The sequence below is a fragment of the Scheffersomyces coipomensis genome (assembly GCF_036884675.1).
Source record: "Scheffersomyces coipomensis strain NRRL Y-17651 chromosome Unknown DFJ63scaffold_1, whole genome shotgun sequence".
NCBI classification, from domain to species: domain Eukaryota; kingdom Fungi; phylum Ascomycota; class Pichiomycetes; order Serinales; family Debaryomycetaceae; genus Scheffersomyces; species Scheffersomyces coipomensis.
Genome location: NW_027042892.1, coordinates 2,742,501 through 2,758,833, shown reverse-complemented (window position 1 = coordinate 2,758,833; position 16,333 = coordinate 2,742,501). Strand labels below are relative to the sequence as shown.

General features: G+C 32.5%; 9 protein-coding genes across 9 annotated transcripts in view; 4 read left to right on the top strand and 5 right to left on the bottom strand. All coding sequences in view use genetic code 12, as the record gives it.

Annotated features, from left to right (window-relative positions):
* Positions 1-157: 157 nt before the first annotated feature.
* DFJ63DRAFT_333482 (uncharacterized protein) lies at positions 158-1,077 on the bottom strand (the record flags this gene model as incomplete). Its single annotated transcript, XM_064907862.1, has 3 exons — positions 158-184; positions 302-680; positions 803-1,077. The coding sequence occupies 3 exons, from the start codon at positions 1,075-1,077 to the stop codon at positions 158-160; spliced, it is 681 nt and encodes a 226-aa protein (XP_064765379.1).
* Positions 1,078-1,529: 452 nt separating this feature from the next.
* Positions 1,530-4,670, top strand: DFJ63DRAFT_333481 (LIM domain-containing protein; the record flags this gene model as incomplete). Its single annotated transcript, XM_064907861.1, has 3 exons — positions 1,530-1,568; positions 1,854-2,605; positions 2,717-4,670. 3 exons carry the CDS (start codon positions 1,530-1,532, stop codon positions 4,668-4,670), a joined length of 2,745 nt encoding a protein of 914 aa, XP_064765378.1.
* A 74-nt stretch (positions 4,671-4,744) lies between these two features.
* On the bottom strand, positions 4,745-5,823 carry DFJ63DRAFT_333480 (putative transport vesicle protein; the record flags this gene model as incomplete). Its single annotated transcript, XM_064907860.1, has 2 exons — positions 4,745-5,182; positions 5,260-5,823. 2 exons carry the CDS (start codon positions 5,821-5,823, stop codon positions 4,745-4,747), a joined length of 1,002 nt encoding a protein of 333 aa, XP_064765377.1.
* Positions 5,824-6,932: 1,109 nt separating this feature from the next.
* On the top strand, positions 6,933-9,169 carry DFJ63DRAFT_52230 (lysophospholipase). The gene has a single exon (XM_064908878.1). It carries the CDS (start codon positions 7,147-7,149, stop codon positions 8,995-8,997), a length of 1,851 nt encoding a protein of 616 aa, XP_064765376.1. The 5' UTR covers positions 6,933-7,146; the 3' UTR covers positions 8,998-9,169.
* Positions 9,170-9,171: 2 nt separating this feature from the next.
* Positions 9,172-10,937, bottom strand: DFJ63DRAFT_324593 (glycerol-3-phosphate dehydrogenase family protein). Its single transcript, XM_064907588.1, has 2 exons — positions 10,393-10,937; positions 9,172-10,355 (listed from the first exon to the last, which is right to left on the bottom strand). The coding sequence occupies exons 1-2, from the start codon at positions 10,464-10,466 to the stop codon at positions 9,347-9,349; spliced, it is 1,083 nt and encodes a 360-aa protein (XP_064765375.1). The 5' UTR covers positions 10,467-10,937; the 3' UTR covers positions 9,172-9,346.
* Positions 10,938-11,634: 697 nt separating this feature from the next.
* DFJ63DRAFT_317243 (uncharacterized protein) lies at positions 11,635-11,897 on the top strand (the record flags this gene model as incomplete). Its single annotated transcript, XM_064906798.1, has 1 exon — positions 11,635-11,897. A coding segment is annotated over one exon (263 nt), but the record flags the coding sequence as incomplete, so codon positions are not given.
* A 560-nt stretch (positions 11,898-12,457) lies between these two features.
* Positions 12,458-13,984, bottom strand: DFJ63DRAFT_317236 (uncharacterized protein). Its single transcript, XM_064906797.1, has one exon. The coding sequence runs from the start codon at positions 13,795-13,797 to the stop codon at positions 12,559-12,561; it is 1,239 nt and encodes a 412-aa protein (XP_064765373.1). The 5' UTR covers positions 13,798-13,984; the 3' UTR covers positions 12,458-12,558.
* Positions 13,985-15,221, bottom strand: DFJ63DRAFT_317235 (ATP-dependent (S)-NAD(P)H-hydrate dehydratase). Its single transcript, XM_064906796.1, has one exon. The coding sequence runs from the start codon at positions 15,189-15,191 to the stop codon at positions 14,106-14,108; it is 1,086 nt and encodes a 361-aa protein (XP_064765372.1). The 5' UTR covers positions 15,192-15,221; the 3' UTR covers positions 13,985-14,105.
* A 273-nt stretch (positions 15,222-15,494) lies between these two features.
* The window catches only part of DFJ63DRAFT_283270 (cytochrome b5 reductase family protein), a gene marked incomplete at both ends in the record, with an annotated part of 906 nt that continues 67 nt past the window's right edge, over positions 15,495-16,333 (top strand). The window contains one exon of the mRNA XM_064904707.1: positions 15,495-16,333. This exon is cut by the window's right edge and continues 67 nt beyond it. Within this exon, the coding sequence (XP_064765371.1) occupies positions 15,495-16,333 (839 nt within the window).

Below are 16,333 nucleotides of genomic sequence, written 5' to 3'. Positions count from 1 at the left end.
TGTAAATAAGTACTGAACATTTCAGTTTGAGTTGTTTTTCTGATCCCCTGCGAATATTGTCCACGCTGGTTTAACTTCCAACGAACGACCTTCAGTTATTTTTTTGTGTGGTCGCTGTTGTATAGTGACCTAAATAAAAGTCGTGTGAACACTCAATTTATGGAGATCTATACAGATCTGGGGTCTCTTACGATACATCATATCATATTACTTCATACATTGCTTTATATACATATGGATCATAAATATCTATATAGGCGGTCTTACTGCAACTAATGCTTCTTCTATATATATTCGTTACCCCCGTTGGTGTACTATCATCCTTTGTGGATTCACTCTTTAATAAATATTTCTTAACGTAATCATAATCACTTCCAAACCAAGAACCAGTCATCATACTAATCTCCATTCTCCTTTGATAATCTTTCTCTTCTACCTGTTCAGCGTCAAAATTAGCGGAACGATCAGGAAGTAATTCTTTAGAAGTGTATAGAGTGTTATATTCCCAATCGACTAACCAATATCCAATCTTTCGCATAGCCACTTTGACAAAATCAGCAGTAACAAACAAATCATCAGATGTATGACGTTGCCATACAACCATAGCTTTGGACAAATTTAGAACATCATCGATTGATCGTGTCAGAAGTCGGGTTTGTCTAGGAGCTAATGAACATAATCTATGATTCTAACCTGAATGACCAATGAATAAATATATCGTTGAATATCAGGTTTGACATACACTTTCTGAATCAGATTTCGTAAATATAAGATGTTTTCAATATAGGTAAGATTTTCCAACGGGAATACGATATTTTTAGTTTCATATTCATGATTTGGTTCGAATACATAATTTATGGAAAACCAAAATTTTGCTTTAAGATATTGATCAATTTTCATATGATATAGTTTATTATCAAGTACTGTAATACTGGTGAATAGGCTTGGTCTATTAATGGTGTACCCTTTCAATATAACAGGTTTAGGATTATGTCTTGATTCATTAGTATCATACAAGTCAATTTTGGTGAGTAACATGTATAATATCTTTTGAAGCTCTGGTTTAACCTTTTGCATATTCTTCCATATTAAGATATTTTTCAACTCATACTCACCACCCTCTATTTCTTTCACACAACGTCGTATAAGTTCTTCTTTCATTAGAATATTCAAGTAGATCTATAACTTCTATTTGTGATTCATTAAACTTGCATACTTTTCTTAAGATACCATTCACTAACAACTTAATTAAGGTATTAACATTGCTGGTAGAGATCACAAACCTCTTCCTATCCATCAAAGATAGAGATAAGGCTGTGAATATATTATCCATCTAATGATATTGCTAACCCTAATTTGTACCCACATAGATTCTCATCTACATAGTTAAAAAAAAGTTAAAGCTTCTATAAATATATACGCTTCCCCTTTTTTATTTCTGTGGTCTCCGACATTCATAACGATTTGACATTTTTATGGGGTGTTTTTGACCGGAACTCAGGCGACATTATTACGCGTTTATTTCAATTATGTCAATCCCAGAAATCAAAACAAAGACCATATTTTGTGTACAGGAATAACAATAACCCTGTTTGTTTTTAAAAACATACACGAAAGTTTTTAAATTATAGAAAATTTTGAAGTAGGTTTTCAACGTTTTACAGCTTCATTTTCCCTTTGACAGTTATTGCGTTGTTAAGAAGTAACATTCGGGGTACATCAATTACTCAATTGTGGGTTGAATAAACATTGACTTATCATTATCATATCTTATCATATACCCTCTCCTATTTTTTTTGCTAAACGAACTAATACCAAACAATGAGTATGCAATCTTTCCCTCGCTTTTTGAGAGGACAACCATCTCCAAAGGTGCAAGACTCGGCGTTTCCTCCATTCAAGTGGAACATCGTTACAAAGGTGTTTATGAAAGAGCTGGGTTTGATGTTAATACTGAATCTGAGAGAAAGCTGTCTCCTACTGATACTAAATCATTTCATTCAACTAGATCTAATCCAAAGAAATCTTCCAATGGTATTCAATCGCCAACCGATTCAAAATCTGTTTCTCCTACTTCTATAAAACAGCAATCATTTAAATCGAATTCAGCAGAGCAATTGAACTCTAAAGTGAATCATAATCATGCTAATAATCAAATTAAGCCATTTGCGTCAGCATCATCAAATCCATATAATGCTCCAACATCAGCTAAATCTGCCACATTTGGAAACATCAAATCAATGCCATATCCAATGTCTCCGCCATTAACATCGACTCGATCATTTTCAGAGTCTCAATTACCAATGTCAAATACTTCAGCCCCATATCAAAGATCATTTAGTGAGTCTAAAGCTGTCTCGCCTACCAAGAACCAACAATTGCCAAATCCAACTCCTATTGAACCATTCAAACCATCTATATCTCATCAAAAGAACTACAAGAATCTTAGACTTAACCTTGATGATGGTCCTCAAACCGAGAATTATGAGCATGAAGGAACACAGAAGATTTATGATTCCGATAGTGAAAATGAAATGATTAACACTATCTCGCCAAAAGAAAACTCTTTTGATGAAACTAGAAACACTTCAATTGATAAATCAGAGTTCAATACCTTGAATTCTAACTCAATGACTATATAGTATCTAAAAACGTTTGAACCAACTAAGAAGCCATTACATGATATTTCTAATCAATATCAAACAAATGACAATAGCCCAATCAAGCAAAATATTCCACAAATTCAATCAAGAATTCCTCATAATAATAATAATAATAACGAGAGCTATAATGGTAATAATAGTGGCGTGAATCCTAATTACAATCCTTATCAGCAACCACAACATCATATTGCCCAAACACAAATTCCTCAACAGCAACCATATCAGATGGGTCCAGCGCAAATTCCACAACAGCAACAACAACATCAACATTATGGATTTCCTCGTATAAATACAAATCAACATATTCCACAACAGCAACCAAAACAATGGAATCAACCTTCTCAAGGAAGTAATAATTATCAAGAACGTGAGCGTCAACCAGAAATTCCTCAATTCAAAATTGATGCTCCAGAAGCAAACTTCAGTATGCCAGAAAGCAATTCTACTTACAGATTATCGAACGCATTGGATGAATTTAAGAGAGATATTCAAGCTCATAAAAATTATGTACCAAGATCTCCCTCGATCCCTAACACTCCACCTGAACTACCAGCTTCATCTCCTACAGAATTAGGTTTAACTCGTTTTGAGAAATTGGTTAGCAATCCAAAATATGGTACTGATAATGAAACACAACAACTTCCATATCCAGTGAATGAGTTATCAATTGCTCCCAGTCCCAGAGAAGCTAGATTAAGTCAGTTATCTATGGTGAGTTCTATAATATCAAAGGAATCAAACTATAGTGATGACGATGATGCTGTTGAAAAGGAGCTAAAGAGACAATTGGATATGTTGAAGCAGAATGGAGGAAGTGATTTGTTTGAAAAAGAAGAAAGCTCAATCACAGAATCATTTGATCATAATGAGGTAGATCAAGAAGCTAACATTCCACAAATTCAAATCAACAACATGGATGATATTCCTGAAACAGATGAAGCCGAAGAAGAGGAAGTTGATGAAGAAGGAACTAGAAATCAAGAGGCTGTTAATACCCAAATTAATGAAGCTAAGAGAGGTAGCGATTCTTCTAGTAATTCAGTCGATTTAGATGATATGTCCTCTACTGCTTCATACGACTCCGTGAAACCATTATCAGTTCGTCATTCAGCTAATGTTTCATTCAATACCATTGAACTTCCACCATCACCAGCTAAATTCAGAAAAGAAGTTAAATTCACTGATGTGGATAGTTTTGTTTCGCCAGTAAGAGGAAATTTCCAAAATATCAGTGAACTGCCTCTTGAAGCATCATTTCCTCAAAGTCCAACTCCTGTTAAGTCTGTTCCTACAGTGAAAATTGAAGAAGACGTCAAACCTTTAAGTCCTAAGAACCACGAAATTGAAAAGGAATTGAAGGGTCTTAATTTTGAAATTCAACAAGCTACCGAGTCTCCTTCTCAATTTATGATAAACGATAATTCGGAATTAGTCAGTAAAGATGCTATAAAATCACCTATTAATGATGCAAATGTTAATGAAGAATTAGAACAAGAGTCAAGAGAAGAAGGTCGTCATGTTGTGGTCGCTCCAGGAACTGGTCCTTGTAGATCATGTCGTAACCCAATACTATCGAACGCAAAAGGTTCACAAAAAGCAATTTATTCAAAGACAGGCGAATTATCTGGACAATGGCATAGAAGCTGTTTTCAATGTGCTTATGATGATTGTGGAATCGTGTTTTCTAAAAATGTTCAATGTTATGCCTTACACAATCAACCATATTGTTTCAGCCATTATCATCAATTGAATAATACAACTTGTGAAGGATGTGGAATTGGTATTGAAGGTGATTGTATTGAGAATGAATTAGAACAAAAATGGCATTTAAATTGTTTAACATGTCATAAATGTAATGATATGATTAACAATGATTATTTCCTTATTAATGGAAAGATCTTCTGTGAATCTGATGCCCACATATTAATTAGTAACAGCCATCAAGCTGGATTATCCAGTACAGATAAGATTGAGAAGAGAAGAACGAGATTACTCTTCCTTGATTAAATGGAAATCAAAAGTACAGCATATAAAAAGTGTATATTATTTATTTTTAAAAAAAAAATGTATTATTTATATATTCAGTAATCCCTAGATTTTATTTTATTTGGTAATTCTTCCTCTATAATTATATCCTTGTCGTTATCCTTCATTATGCTTAAATTGTGTCCCAATGGCTCTGATTGGCCGGTCAATGGTGTTTGATCGTTAACAATAACATCATCCTCATCTTGAATTATAAAATTGTCATCATCAAAATCAGCTGAATTCAATTCTATTTCACTAGTTGCACCTAACTCCAAATCATCTTCAAAATCTCCAAATATGATTCTATCATAATTCTCACTTCCCACAGGCGGGAAACCTGTTTGACTATGGCTATTGTGGTATCCTTGTAATTTACTTGGCATTTTATTATAAATAACATAAGTTGTAACACTTGCGGCCAATCCTGTTAATACAATACTTAAGAAATCAACGAATTTAGTTGCTGTGGTATTTGTTTCATCACCAAGATTCTTCAATTTATAACCCACAAATAAATGAATTAACAATTTAGGAGATGTTATCAATGATGACAAAAAGAACTTCAAACAGGAAGTTCTGGAATAGCCGCCAATGCACCATTTGATAATGAATAAGGTAATGGACATAATCTTAATAATATAAGTAAATATAATGATTTGTCTTCCTTCAAAATCTCCGCGAATGCTCTAAATATTTCTTCTTTATTGACTAACTTAATAGCATAATCATGTAACCAGTATCTTGTGAAAAGGAAAGAACATACTGATCCCAGTAATGATGCCACTGCTAACAATGGCCAACCATTTGGAAATCCATAAACCATTCCAGTTAAAATTGATAATGCAGAGAACCCAAGCAATGGTGGAAATGAAACAAAGAATACTAGCAAGAACAATATCACTCCACCATAACTTAAATCATGCCATGAGTCCGCCACATAAACCAATGCGTCTATAAAGTATTTGTGAAAAATTAACATTAGTATACCACCCATGACCCCGATACATCCTAAGATTCCGAGAAGAACCCTCTTGATAACTGATTGCTGTTGATACCAATCTAAGAATCGCTGAGCGACATCATAAAGATCCCGTACTATCCCACCTAGACGTGGAGCTGCTACATTCTCCATCGAGATTCGAGGCATAATTCGTTGATGATATGAACCTTAATGATGGGATCTATATGTATAGATTTGTTTTTATTTAGTATATTTCTTTGCGCCCTTGTGTTCAGGATGGGGATTGTATGCAGTCTATTTATTGACGGTGGGACAAAGTTGGAAGAACATAATTTTGCAACGTTTTTATTATTACGAGTTTTTTACAATGAAATCAAACGTTGAAGAATGTAGAATTTGGCTTAAATAGCTGCGATCAATTTGGTCTTAGCTGAATAAAACTATCTAACCACAATGATGGGCTAATAGGTTTTACACCCTGATGGCTTCTGCGACTTTTGTTAGGGGTACAAAGTGGTAAACTTATTTGGTGGTATTGAGAAGAAAGGAGCTTCAACAAGATACGAAAAGGTAAACAAACAATTCACACCTAACCGTTGGTAAGAAATAAACTGTTTTGGGTTAATAGATGCGAGAATTAGATTCGTATTCAAAAATACCACTGGTGTGAATTTTAGCGCAGGGTAACACATGGTAGTATAAATTTTGACATGAGGTTAGCGCAATAATTTTACAAACACATTCAGAGCAAAGTATAGATTTATTTCTATGTGACTCTTATACAGACTTAATGAATATGATAAACTATTTATATAAAATACGAGTCAATGTAGTTAAAAAAAAATTCATAGCCGTTTCAAGTCGGGTTTTCAAAAGTTGTTGCCAACTCAATTTGCGGCATTCTATACACACGTGCAACCACGTTTATGCAAGACGTAAAGAAGCGCTTGTTTGCAATTACAACATTAAAACTTTCAATTATAGCAACAATGGCGATCTAAACCTTCAACCGTTTCAAATCAAAACAAAATTTCAAATCTACGTTTGTTTCCCCTTTTTGAATTGACTTCTACACGTTGTAAAATAAACTATTGCAGGCGGTTGTTCGCATGGTTTGGCGGCTTCCTTGCCGTAACTGTGATAATATTTCCAATTTGCCCACTTTTTGTAATTCTTCATAAAACGTCTCTGTTCACCATAGACAACAATGAATAACCCGCATGCAAATCAATATGAGCCTAATTCTTGAAACTGTAAAGGGACTACCCGTACGCATTTGGCGTCTATGGTTGCCTATTTGAATAGGAATTAGAAAATATTTTCTAACTCCACTTAAAAATAGTTCACATCTTTTCAGAAGCTATGATTGACATTAGATCCCACCTCTAAACCACAAATGTATATGTATATATAAAATAGTGGGGCTTTCCCCATAGAATGGTGAAAAAATTTTAAACAGTTAAGTCAATCTCACTAAGTCCAATTCCAATTGCAATGTTATATTTAGCAGTTTTATATCTTATTGCGACTGTTCTCGCAACATCTCCTACTGATGGATATGCTCCAGGATATGTTCAATGTCCTTCTAATTCCAAATTAACTAGAGATGCTACTGGACTTTCTTCAAGTGAATCCAGTTGGGTTCAAAGTAGAAAAGAAATTACCAATGCTGCTTTATCTACTTTCCTTACCAATGCTAATTTAACTGATTTTGACGTTGATAGTTTCTTAAGTTCTAATTCTCCAACTATTGGTTTAGCTTTCAGTGGTGGTGGTTACAGAGCTATGTTAACTGGTGCTGGTGAATTGGCTGCTTTAGATTCAAGAACTAACAGTGCCAATAGTGGTTTAAAGGGTTTATTACAATCTTCCACTTATCTTGCTGGTTTATCAGGTGGTAGTTGGTTAGTTGGTTCGGTTGCTTTAAATGATTTCATTTCGGTTGATGAAATTATTTCCCAAGATACTTTATGGAATTTAAATAATTCAATCTTAGATCCTGATGGAATTGATGTTATTGGTAATACATTATATTGGACTGCAGTTTCAGCTGAAATTGCTGCTAAACAATTAGCTGGTTTCAAAGTCACTATCACTGATCCATGGGCCAGAACCTTATCTTATCAATTATTAACCAACTCCAACCCATTAGAAGGATCAGCTTTATGTTATTCTGACATTGTTAACTTGGATTCTTTCCAAAATCATCAAGCTCCATTCCCAATTGTTGTTTCTGATAGTAGAGCTCCAGGACAACTTCTTCTTGATTCCAATTCCACTATTTTTGAGTTCAATCCTTATGAATTTGGTTCTTGGGATCCTGCCTTATATCAATTCATTCCAACTCAATATATTGGATCTGATTTAGATGGTGGTGTTCCAGTTAATTCTTATGCTTGTGTTAAAGGATTTGATAATGGTGGTTTCGTTATGGGTACAAGTTCATCATTATTCAATGAAGTTATCTTAGATGTTTCTCAAGTTGATATTCCAACTTTCTTAAGTGATCTTCTTAGTACCTTTGTATTAGATCCAGTCACTGCCTTAAGTGTTGATATTGCTTATTATTCACCAAATCCATTTTATGAAAGTACTAGTGGACGTGGACCAAATATCTTTTCTGAAAATGGTACTCTTTATTTAGTTGATGGAGGTGAAGATGGTCAAAATATTCCATTAGCACCATTAATCCAACCAAATAGAAATCTTGATGTTATTTTCGCTCATGACAATTCAGCCGATACTGATGAAAACTGGCCTGATGGAACTTCTTTAGTCTCAACTTATCAAAGACAATTCTTACCTATTGGTAATGGTACTCATTTCCCATATGTTCCAGATCAAAATACTTTCCTTAACTTAAACTTAACTTCCAAACCAACATTCTTTGGTTGTGATGCCCAGAACTTATCCAGTTTAACCGACAATTATCTTGATGTTCCATTAGTAGTTTATATTGCCAACAGACCATTTTCTTATTGGACTAATACCTCAACTTATAAGATGGCTTATAGTTATGAAGAAAAAATAGGTATGATTCAAAATGGTTATGAAATTGAAACCAGATTAAACACCACCCTAGATGAAGAATGGGCAGCTTGTGTTGGATGTGCTATTATTAGAAGATCCCAAGAAAGAGCCGGTACCGAACAATCAGAACAATGTCAACAATGTTTTGCTCAATATTGTTGGAATGGAGATATTTACACTGGTGACGCACTCGGTGAAAACTATTCCAATGATGGTTTAACTTCTGGAACTGAATATTATAACTCTACCAATGTGGCTGGTATCAGTGATGGAGGTCTCGATTTATTCAAAAAGAAGAGATCAACCATCAACTAATTAGAATTTTAGATTTGGGTTATGAATGATTTTTTGATTGTTTTTTTGCAGCAAAAATGAAAAAAAATATATAATAAACAATTTAGAGTAGAGAGAAAATAAAAGTTTTAAAAATGAAAAATTGGTCTTTTTTTTACATCGTTAAACATACCAAAAATAAATATGATTTTAGAGTTTTGAATAAATGATTTTGAATTTATTAATTATGTATTTCTATTAGTATATACCTTAAAAGAGTTTGTAAGTGTAACAATTATTAAATTAGTAAAAAAAAATAGTGACTATTTTTAAGAGAGAAAAAGAACACAAACTGTATTGTACAAAAGATAAAATATCACCAGTGATTGATTTAACTCTTTGATAATAAAGCAGGGAAATCATCAACGCTGGCCCCTTCATAGATTACTTGATAAGTAGCTTCGAATAATGGGAATTCATGAACTAAATCGAAATGAACTAATAATTTATGCACTTCTTTAGCAGTTAATATACCTTGAGAACTTTGGCCATTTAATAACACTTTTTCAGCTTCAAAAGCACCAACATTATGTTTTATCATATATCTGGCAACTTTAGCATTTCTACCTCCGGAGCAAGTGGTGATTAAATCAGCCACACCAGCACTTTCTTCAGTAAAAGTGGAATGTCTTGGAGGAGCTTCACCTTTAATACCGAATTTTTCCCAATAAGAAGCAAAATGAATGATTTCTTTAATACCAATTCTCATGATTGCAGCACGAGCATTTGAACCCCAACCTGCACCATCAACGAAACCTACGGCACAAGCAACGACATTTTTTAAAGCTCCAGCAATAGAAGCACCCACCACATCTTTAATGACAGCGACATGGAAATAAGGTCTATGGAAAGCTTGTCTTAAGATAAAACTATCGATATCTTTACCTTCACCTCTGAAATCAGCTGGTTTTAAATAAGCAATTGAAGTTTCAGACCATCTTTCTCTGGCCACTTCATCAGCAATATTAGCCCCTGATAAAACACCACAATACATTCCTAAAGTATCAGTAATGGATTGAGATAATAATTTACAACCATGAGCTCCGACATGTAAACCTTTAAGACATGAGATTGCTCTAACGTCTTTTGAAACGTGACCATCTAATTGTTTACAAATATTTGGTAAGAATTGATGAGGAACATTAAAGACAATTAAATCAGCATCTTTAACGGTTGAAACTAAATCAGGATTAGCAATTAAATTTTCAGGTAATTTAACACCTTGTAAATATTTAACATTTTCATGTTCAGTATTTATAATTTCAGTTAATTTTTTACCATCAAGTTCTTCTTCAAATACCCACATTTGAACATTCTTTTCGAATATTTCAGGTTTTTCTCTAGTATTTTCAGCAACAATCTTTGCAATACAAGTACCCCCAATTACCAGAACCAATAATGGCGATTCTGAAAGGTTTTTCGATTTTATATGGAATAGTACCGGTAGTCATGATGTGATATATGTATTATGTATGATTTGATATGATATGATATGATATTATATGATATGATATTATCTATGATATATACGATTTTATTAAGTATATGTGTAGTAATCTATTATTAAGATTTATGAATAAGGATTATGAATATTTTAGAAAACGGATTAAATTTATAATTGAGAGGAAACAAGAACGTAACCAAAAGTGGAAAGCAATTAGAATATATATACTTATATATAAATCAATAAATCAACAACAATAATTAAAAGTTTAAAAAAGAAATTTTTAATTTGTGTTACCTTTAATTAATATGGTTAAATTTTAGAACTCCGTATCACTTTTGATGAATGGTGTTGGTGTAAATTGTTTTAGGGGTGGGCATACCTTGTTATGTGCAGGTGGTAAGATGGGCATCGACAATACATAAAATTAATTAACTATAGAGCTATTTTAATTTTTATTTTTATTTTTATTTTTTTTATTACTAGTTACGGCTTAATATTTACATTGTATATAGTATCTTTTCAACTGTGTTATGATGTAAGACATATCTATGTCTGTGTAATGATAACTGAAAAGTGTTTAACTACTTACTTACCTCCTCGCACTGTGTATCCCTTTTAAGCCCAACAAAATATTTCAAATAATAAAAATAAAATATAACCACTATCAGTCATTTGTTAAATTTTAACCCCTCTATCTATAAAATAGACTTCTATACATGGTGATGGTAAGTCTAAATAGTAGGAGCAGCAGAATTATTATTATTAGTAGTGGTGGCATTTAAAATCTTTACATCTACGAACGAAAGGGGTCACCATATGCTTCTCTCCTCTCTCACACTATAATTAAAAATAATAAAAAAAAAAAGAAATTCTGTCTCAATTTCAGAAACCGTAATTAGCCGACTCACTGTGAGTCTCTCTCCCTAACTAACTCTCCCTAACTCTCCCTAACAACTAATAACACAAAGTTCTATTACACACAAATGACGTAGATGTTTATATATTGGAACTTGTTTATGTATGAACGCATATATTTATGTATAGGTTTTGATAACTTTATTGCTACCATGTTATTATTATCGTTTTACTCGTCTATTGTTTCATCAAACTATTGATAACAAATCTTGGATTAATTAATTAATTAGTAAGGAGGAAAAGTTTTTCCGATTTATATGTATATCTATCTCCCTCTTTGTCCTACTTGTTCATTAGTAACCGTTGAATTATCTGTAATTAGTCGTACTATGACGTGTGGTCTACTATTGCTTGTTCGGACCTACAGCTTTATCTATATAACCAATCAAAGTTATCTTTGTTCACTTATCCGCTTCTTAATCGGTTTAAAACTAAAGTGGACCGTTATGAGAATAACTAATCATTCTTTTCCCTCACTATGCCACTTATGTTTTTTTTTTTTTTTCTTTTCTTTTACTGAGCTCTCAGTAAAATTTTTGCATCTATCGTGATGGATCTCATTATTTTTTTTTCTTTTTTCTCCCTGCAGATTTCTCTCACTAAAAATTAGAGAGCAATGCCTACAGGTGATGATCTATAACGCTATTGCTGCAACACTTTTAAATTAGTTTGTTTAAAGTGACTATTCATTACTCGTATTGTATTGTAACATGTTTCAATACATTGCTATATCATCAAAGAACAGTATCATCTCTGAATGAACAAAGAATGATCTATCACTAATAGACCCCTACTAATTCAAACAACTCACTATTTTACCTTACTAATGCAAAACTAGTTTTAGTTACTTTATTGAATTGGTTATAACCAAAAGATAGAACGCATTTATGACTCATAATCAAAATGAACGTTACATCAAATAACAACTACCAACTAATCTCATAATTAATATGCCAAGTCTAATAATCTTAACTTAATTTAGCTTAGCTTAGCGTATCGGAAAAACTACTAAGATGTATCTCGCGCGTAACGTTTTCACTATGCAATTAATTGGTCTAACTACTACAAATAATTAAAGAATTTTCTTATTTAATTTGAAAACGTATACTAAATAAATACATAACCCGATTTCTTAAATCTATATACCTTCATCTACTCTAAAATACAAACAATTAACTCGTTTAATGAAAATCATCATCATGTCTATAATCATCATAAACCTCTTGCCATTTATCAGTCAAGATACTTCTTTTAACTCTTCTATTATTTACCGTAGTTGGTACACTATCAAAATCTTCCATCCAATCATGCATTTGTACTTGGCCTCCACTCACCACTTTAGCAGCACTAAATGGATCTAAAATCCCTCCTAATTCTCCATCTTTGATATGAGCTAAGGGATCAGGTAAATGATTCACTTCTGGTCTTAAATCGTGTTGAGGTTGTTGTTGTTGTTGGATTGGAGCTACTGGGATTGGAATATCATGCGGTGGTTCATGATAATGGATATTTCCATTTTCAGTCTTAATGTCCTTTAATGGATCGCTTAAATATTGACGGATATCTTCACCATTAGTAGAATTAACTAATTTATCTCCCGATAATTCAACTTGTCTATTTGATATCGAACTCATTAATTTTAAAAAGTTGGAATTTTCAAATTTAGATTTAGTCTCTTGAGTAGACGTAGCACTTTGCATCGAATGTTGAACTTGTCTTGCTGTCTCTGCAAACCGTTCTTTATCACTATCATCAACTGTTTTCAACTCCTCATCTTGTGCTGGTTCTTGATCTTGTAATTCCTTCTCAAGCATATCAAATTCATTATCGAAATGTTTACTTTCTTGTTGCATTTTATGTAATTCTTGATGTTCACTAACTTGAGGTTGAACTTGTTGATGTTGTTGTTGTGCAAACAAAGGTGAATTTCTCATAGCTAATCCATTGGCATAATTTGGCATAAATTGTTGATTCTGTTGTTGGGGTTGTTGAAATTGTACTTGACTATTATCCTGTTGCAAGAACTGTTGATTCCAATCAGATCTGACGTTTGGCTGTTGGTGTTGTTGTTGGGCAGGATGATGTTGATGTATTGGACCTTGAGGTTGATTGATAGCTAAATTAGAGAAATCATTCACCCAGTTCCCATTATGAAGTTGTGGTTGTTGTTGAATATTTTGTTGAGGGATTTGAGGTTTAAACTGACTAGCAAAACTACTAGCGAAATCATTTCCATTATTAAACTGTTGGAATTCAGAATTTAATCTAGTATCAACTATATTTCCATTGGTTCTAAAACTACCAATATTATTTCTCTGTTGATTATTTCTTAACGCAGCTTCATTTTGTAAACTATTATCTCTTTGAGCATGTTTGGATAAGTTCGTTATCGCATTCGAAGGTCCACAACTTGCATCCATCTTCGATATACTTCTTCTTATTCAAATCAGTTCAAAAAGAAATAAATGATAAATTTTTGATGATTAATTCTACTGTGAATCATCATGTCACTGATAACTTTTTTTTCCCACTTTTTACGGGGAAAAATATTCCTCGGTATTGATACCAAAGGTAGTGCATATAGCACGTCCCAATTAGGTTAAAAATTGCAGATATAGTATGTATCTATTAAACCTATAAATCAATCATTAAAAACACTACTATGTATTATATAAATATACCTTTTCTTTTTTTAATATTCCCTTAATTATCCTTGTTTACCAATTATTCATAACTTTGTATACGTCACACTATCAAAGTATTCATCATAAGTTTCACCTAAAAATTCATGAATATTAGAAGTTTGCATAGCTCTTTTATACTTTTTAAATGCTTTTTTACTAGCGGTTCTAACCAAAGTACATGCTGTAAAACAAGCCAAAAGATTAGCTTCTTCATTAGTTAATCTTTCCTTTGAAGCTGGATCAAAATCCCATACTTTTTTATTATAATTATTCGACCAATTGATTATGGTAGCTAAAGCTCCCGTTAAGGTATCACCTTGACCTCCAACTCTTTTCGATGAACCTTCCATATCATTGATTAAATATTCATTCTTATGAACAATTAATTCTTGTTTCCCCTTTCTAATGATGGTTACATTACCTAATTTTTTCGATAATTCAATGGTTTCTTCAATTAATTTTTCTAAATTATCTTCATCAATTTTTGATTTGATTTTCAAAGCTTTTGCAATCCTATCAAATTCAACCACATTAGGAGTCAAATATGCATTAGTATAGTTCTTAATAAGTGATGGACTAACTGAAATTAAGTACAATGCATCCGCATCCAATACAATTGGTTTATTTAATACTTTGATTTCTTCAATTATTCGACTCAATGATTTTAACATTAATGGATCTCTACCGAATCCCGGACCAATCACAACAATATCCGATCTTTCTAATAGTAATTGCACTTTAGGTAAGATTTTATCATCAATGATAGTATTTAATTTAGGTTGATTTGATTCAATCAATTCTTGAATGGGGATTTTTGAAATCTTACTAATTTCTTCTTTACTCAATTGAATATCGGGATTATTTAAATCAAAAAGATAAGGATGAATCATTAAATCAGGAGAATACAGTTTAATAACTGGAGCTGCTAATTTCTCACATATAACATGAGATAAATCAGCTCCAATTAAAGCAGCTGAATGACTTGAGAAAAACGGAGCTCCCGTATAATCTTCACATCCACCAATTACAACCACTCTTCCAGCTTGTCCCTTATGGAAGTTGGGTAATAATGGTTGAATCAATTGTTTTGACAATTGAATCAATTCCTTTTGAGTTTTATTCCTTAACATGTTTCAATATTGATAATCGATATAAGGATATCTGTGGTGTGATATAACTATCATATTATATATTTAACTGTGGCAATTTAAAGTAATAGGGAAATGAGGGTGCTTATATGCAGGCAACTTGTGGGTACATTTCACCAATCAATTATGGGTGCGCTCCCCCATGAAAATTACCAATTTTCAAATAATATACCGAAATCCAACAAAATTTTGATTTATAAGTTGCTTTTCATCCCTTTATTCTTTTTAATTGTTTTCTTATTCTTTTGGTATAGTTTTATTATTTATATTATCAATTATTCAACTATGTCATCAATTGGTCAAAGATTCTCTAGATTAGCATCTAATCCAAAACTTTTAGTCTCGGTTTTAGCTTCTGTTGCTTCCATTGGGTTAGCACTTAATTACTCTGCTCCACAATATCCTATTTATAATCAAGGTGGCAAAACTTTTACTAATGGTGATGAATGGATTGATTTAAAATTAATTAAATCAATTGATTTAACTAAAGATACTAAACATTTATATTTTGAATTAAAGGATAAAGATGATGTTTCAGGTTTAATTACTGCTTCTTTATTATTAACTAAGTTTGTTACTCCAAAAGGTAGTAATGTTATTAGACCTTATACACCAGTTAGTGATCTTGAACAAAAGGGTGTCATTGAATTTGTGGTTAAGAAATATGAAGGTGGTAAAATGTCTAGTCATATTCATGATTTAAAACCAAATGATACTTTATCATTCAAAGGTCCAATAGTTAAATGGAAATGGGAACCAAATCAATTCAAACAAATCTCTTTAATTGGTGGTGGTACTGGTATTACTCCATTATATCAATTAGTTGATGAAATCACTAAGAATCCAAAGGATAATACCAAGATTGATTTATTCTATGGTTCTCTTACTGAAGAAGATATTTTATTAAAGAAAGAATTAGATGCCATTGCTTCTAAACACAATCAACTTAAAATCCATTACTTTGTTGATAAGGCCACTCCAACTTGGAAAGGTGAAACTGGTTATATTTCGAAAGAATTCCTTTCAAAAGCTTTACCAGGTCCTTCTGCTGATACTAAAGTTTTTGTCTGTGGTCCACCAGGTTTGTACAAAGCTGTTTCTGGTCCAAAGGTATCTCCATCGGA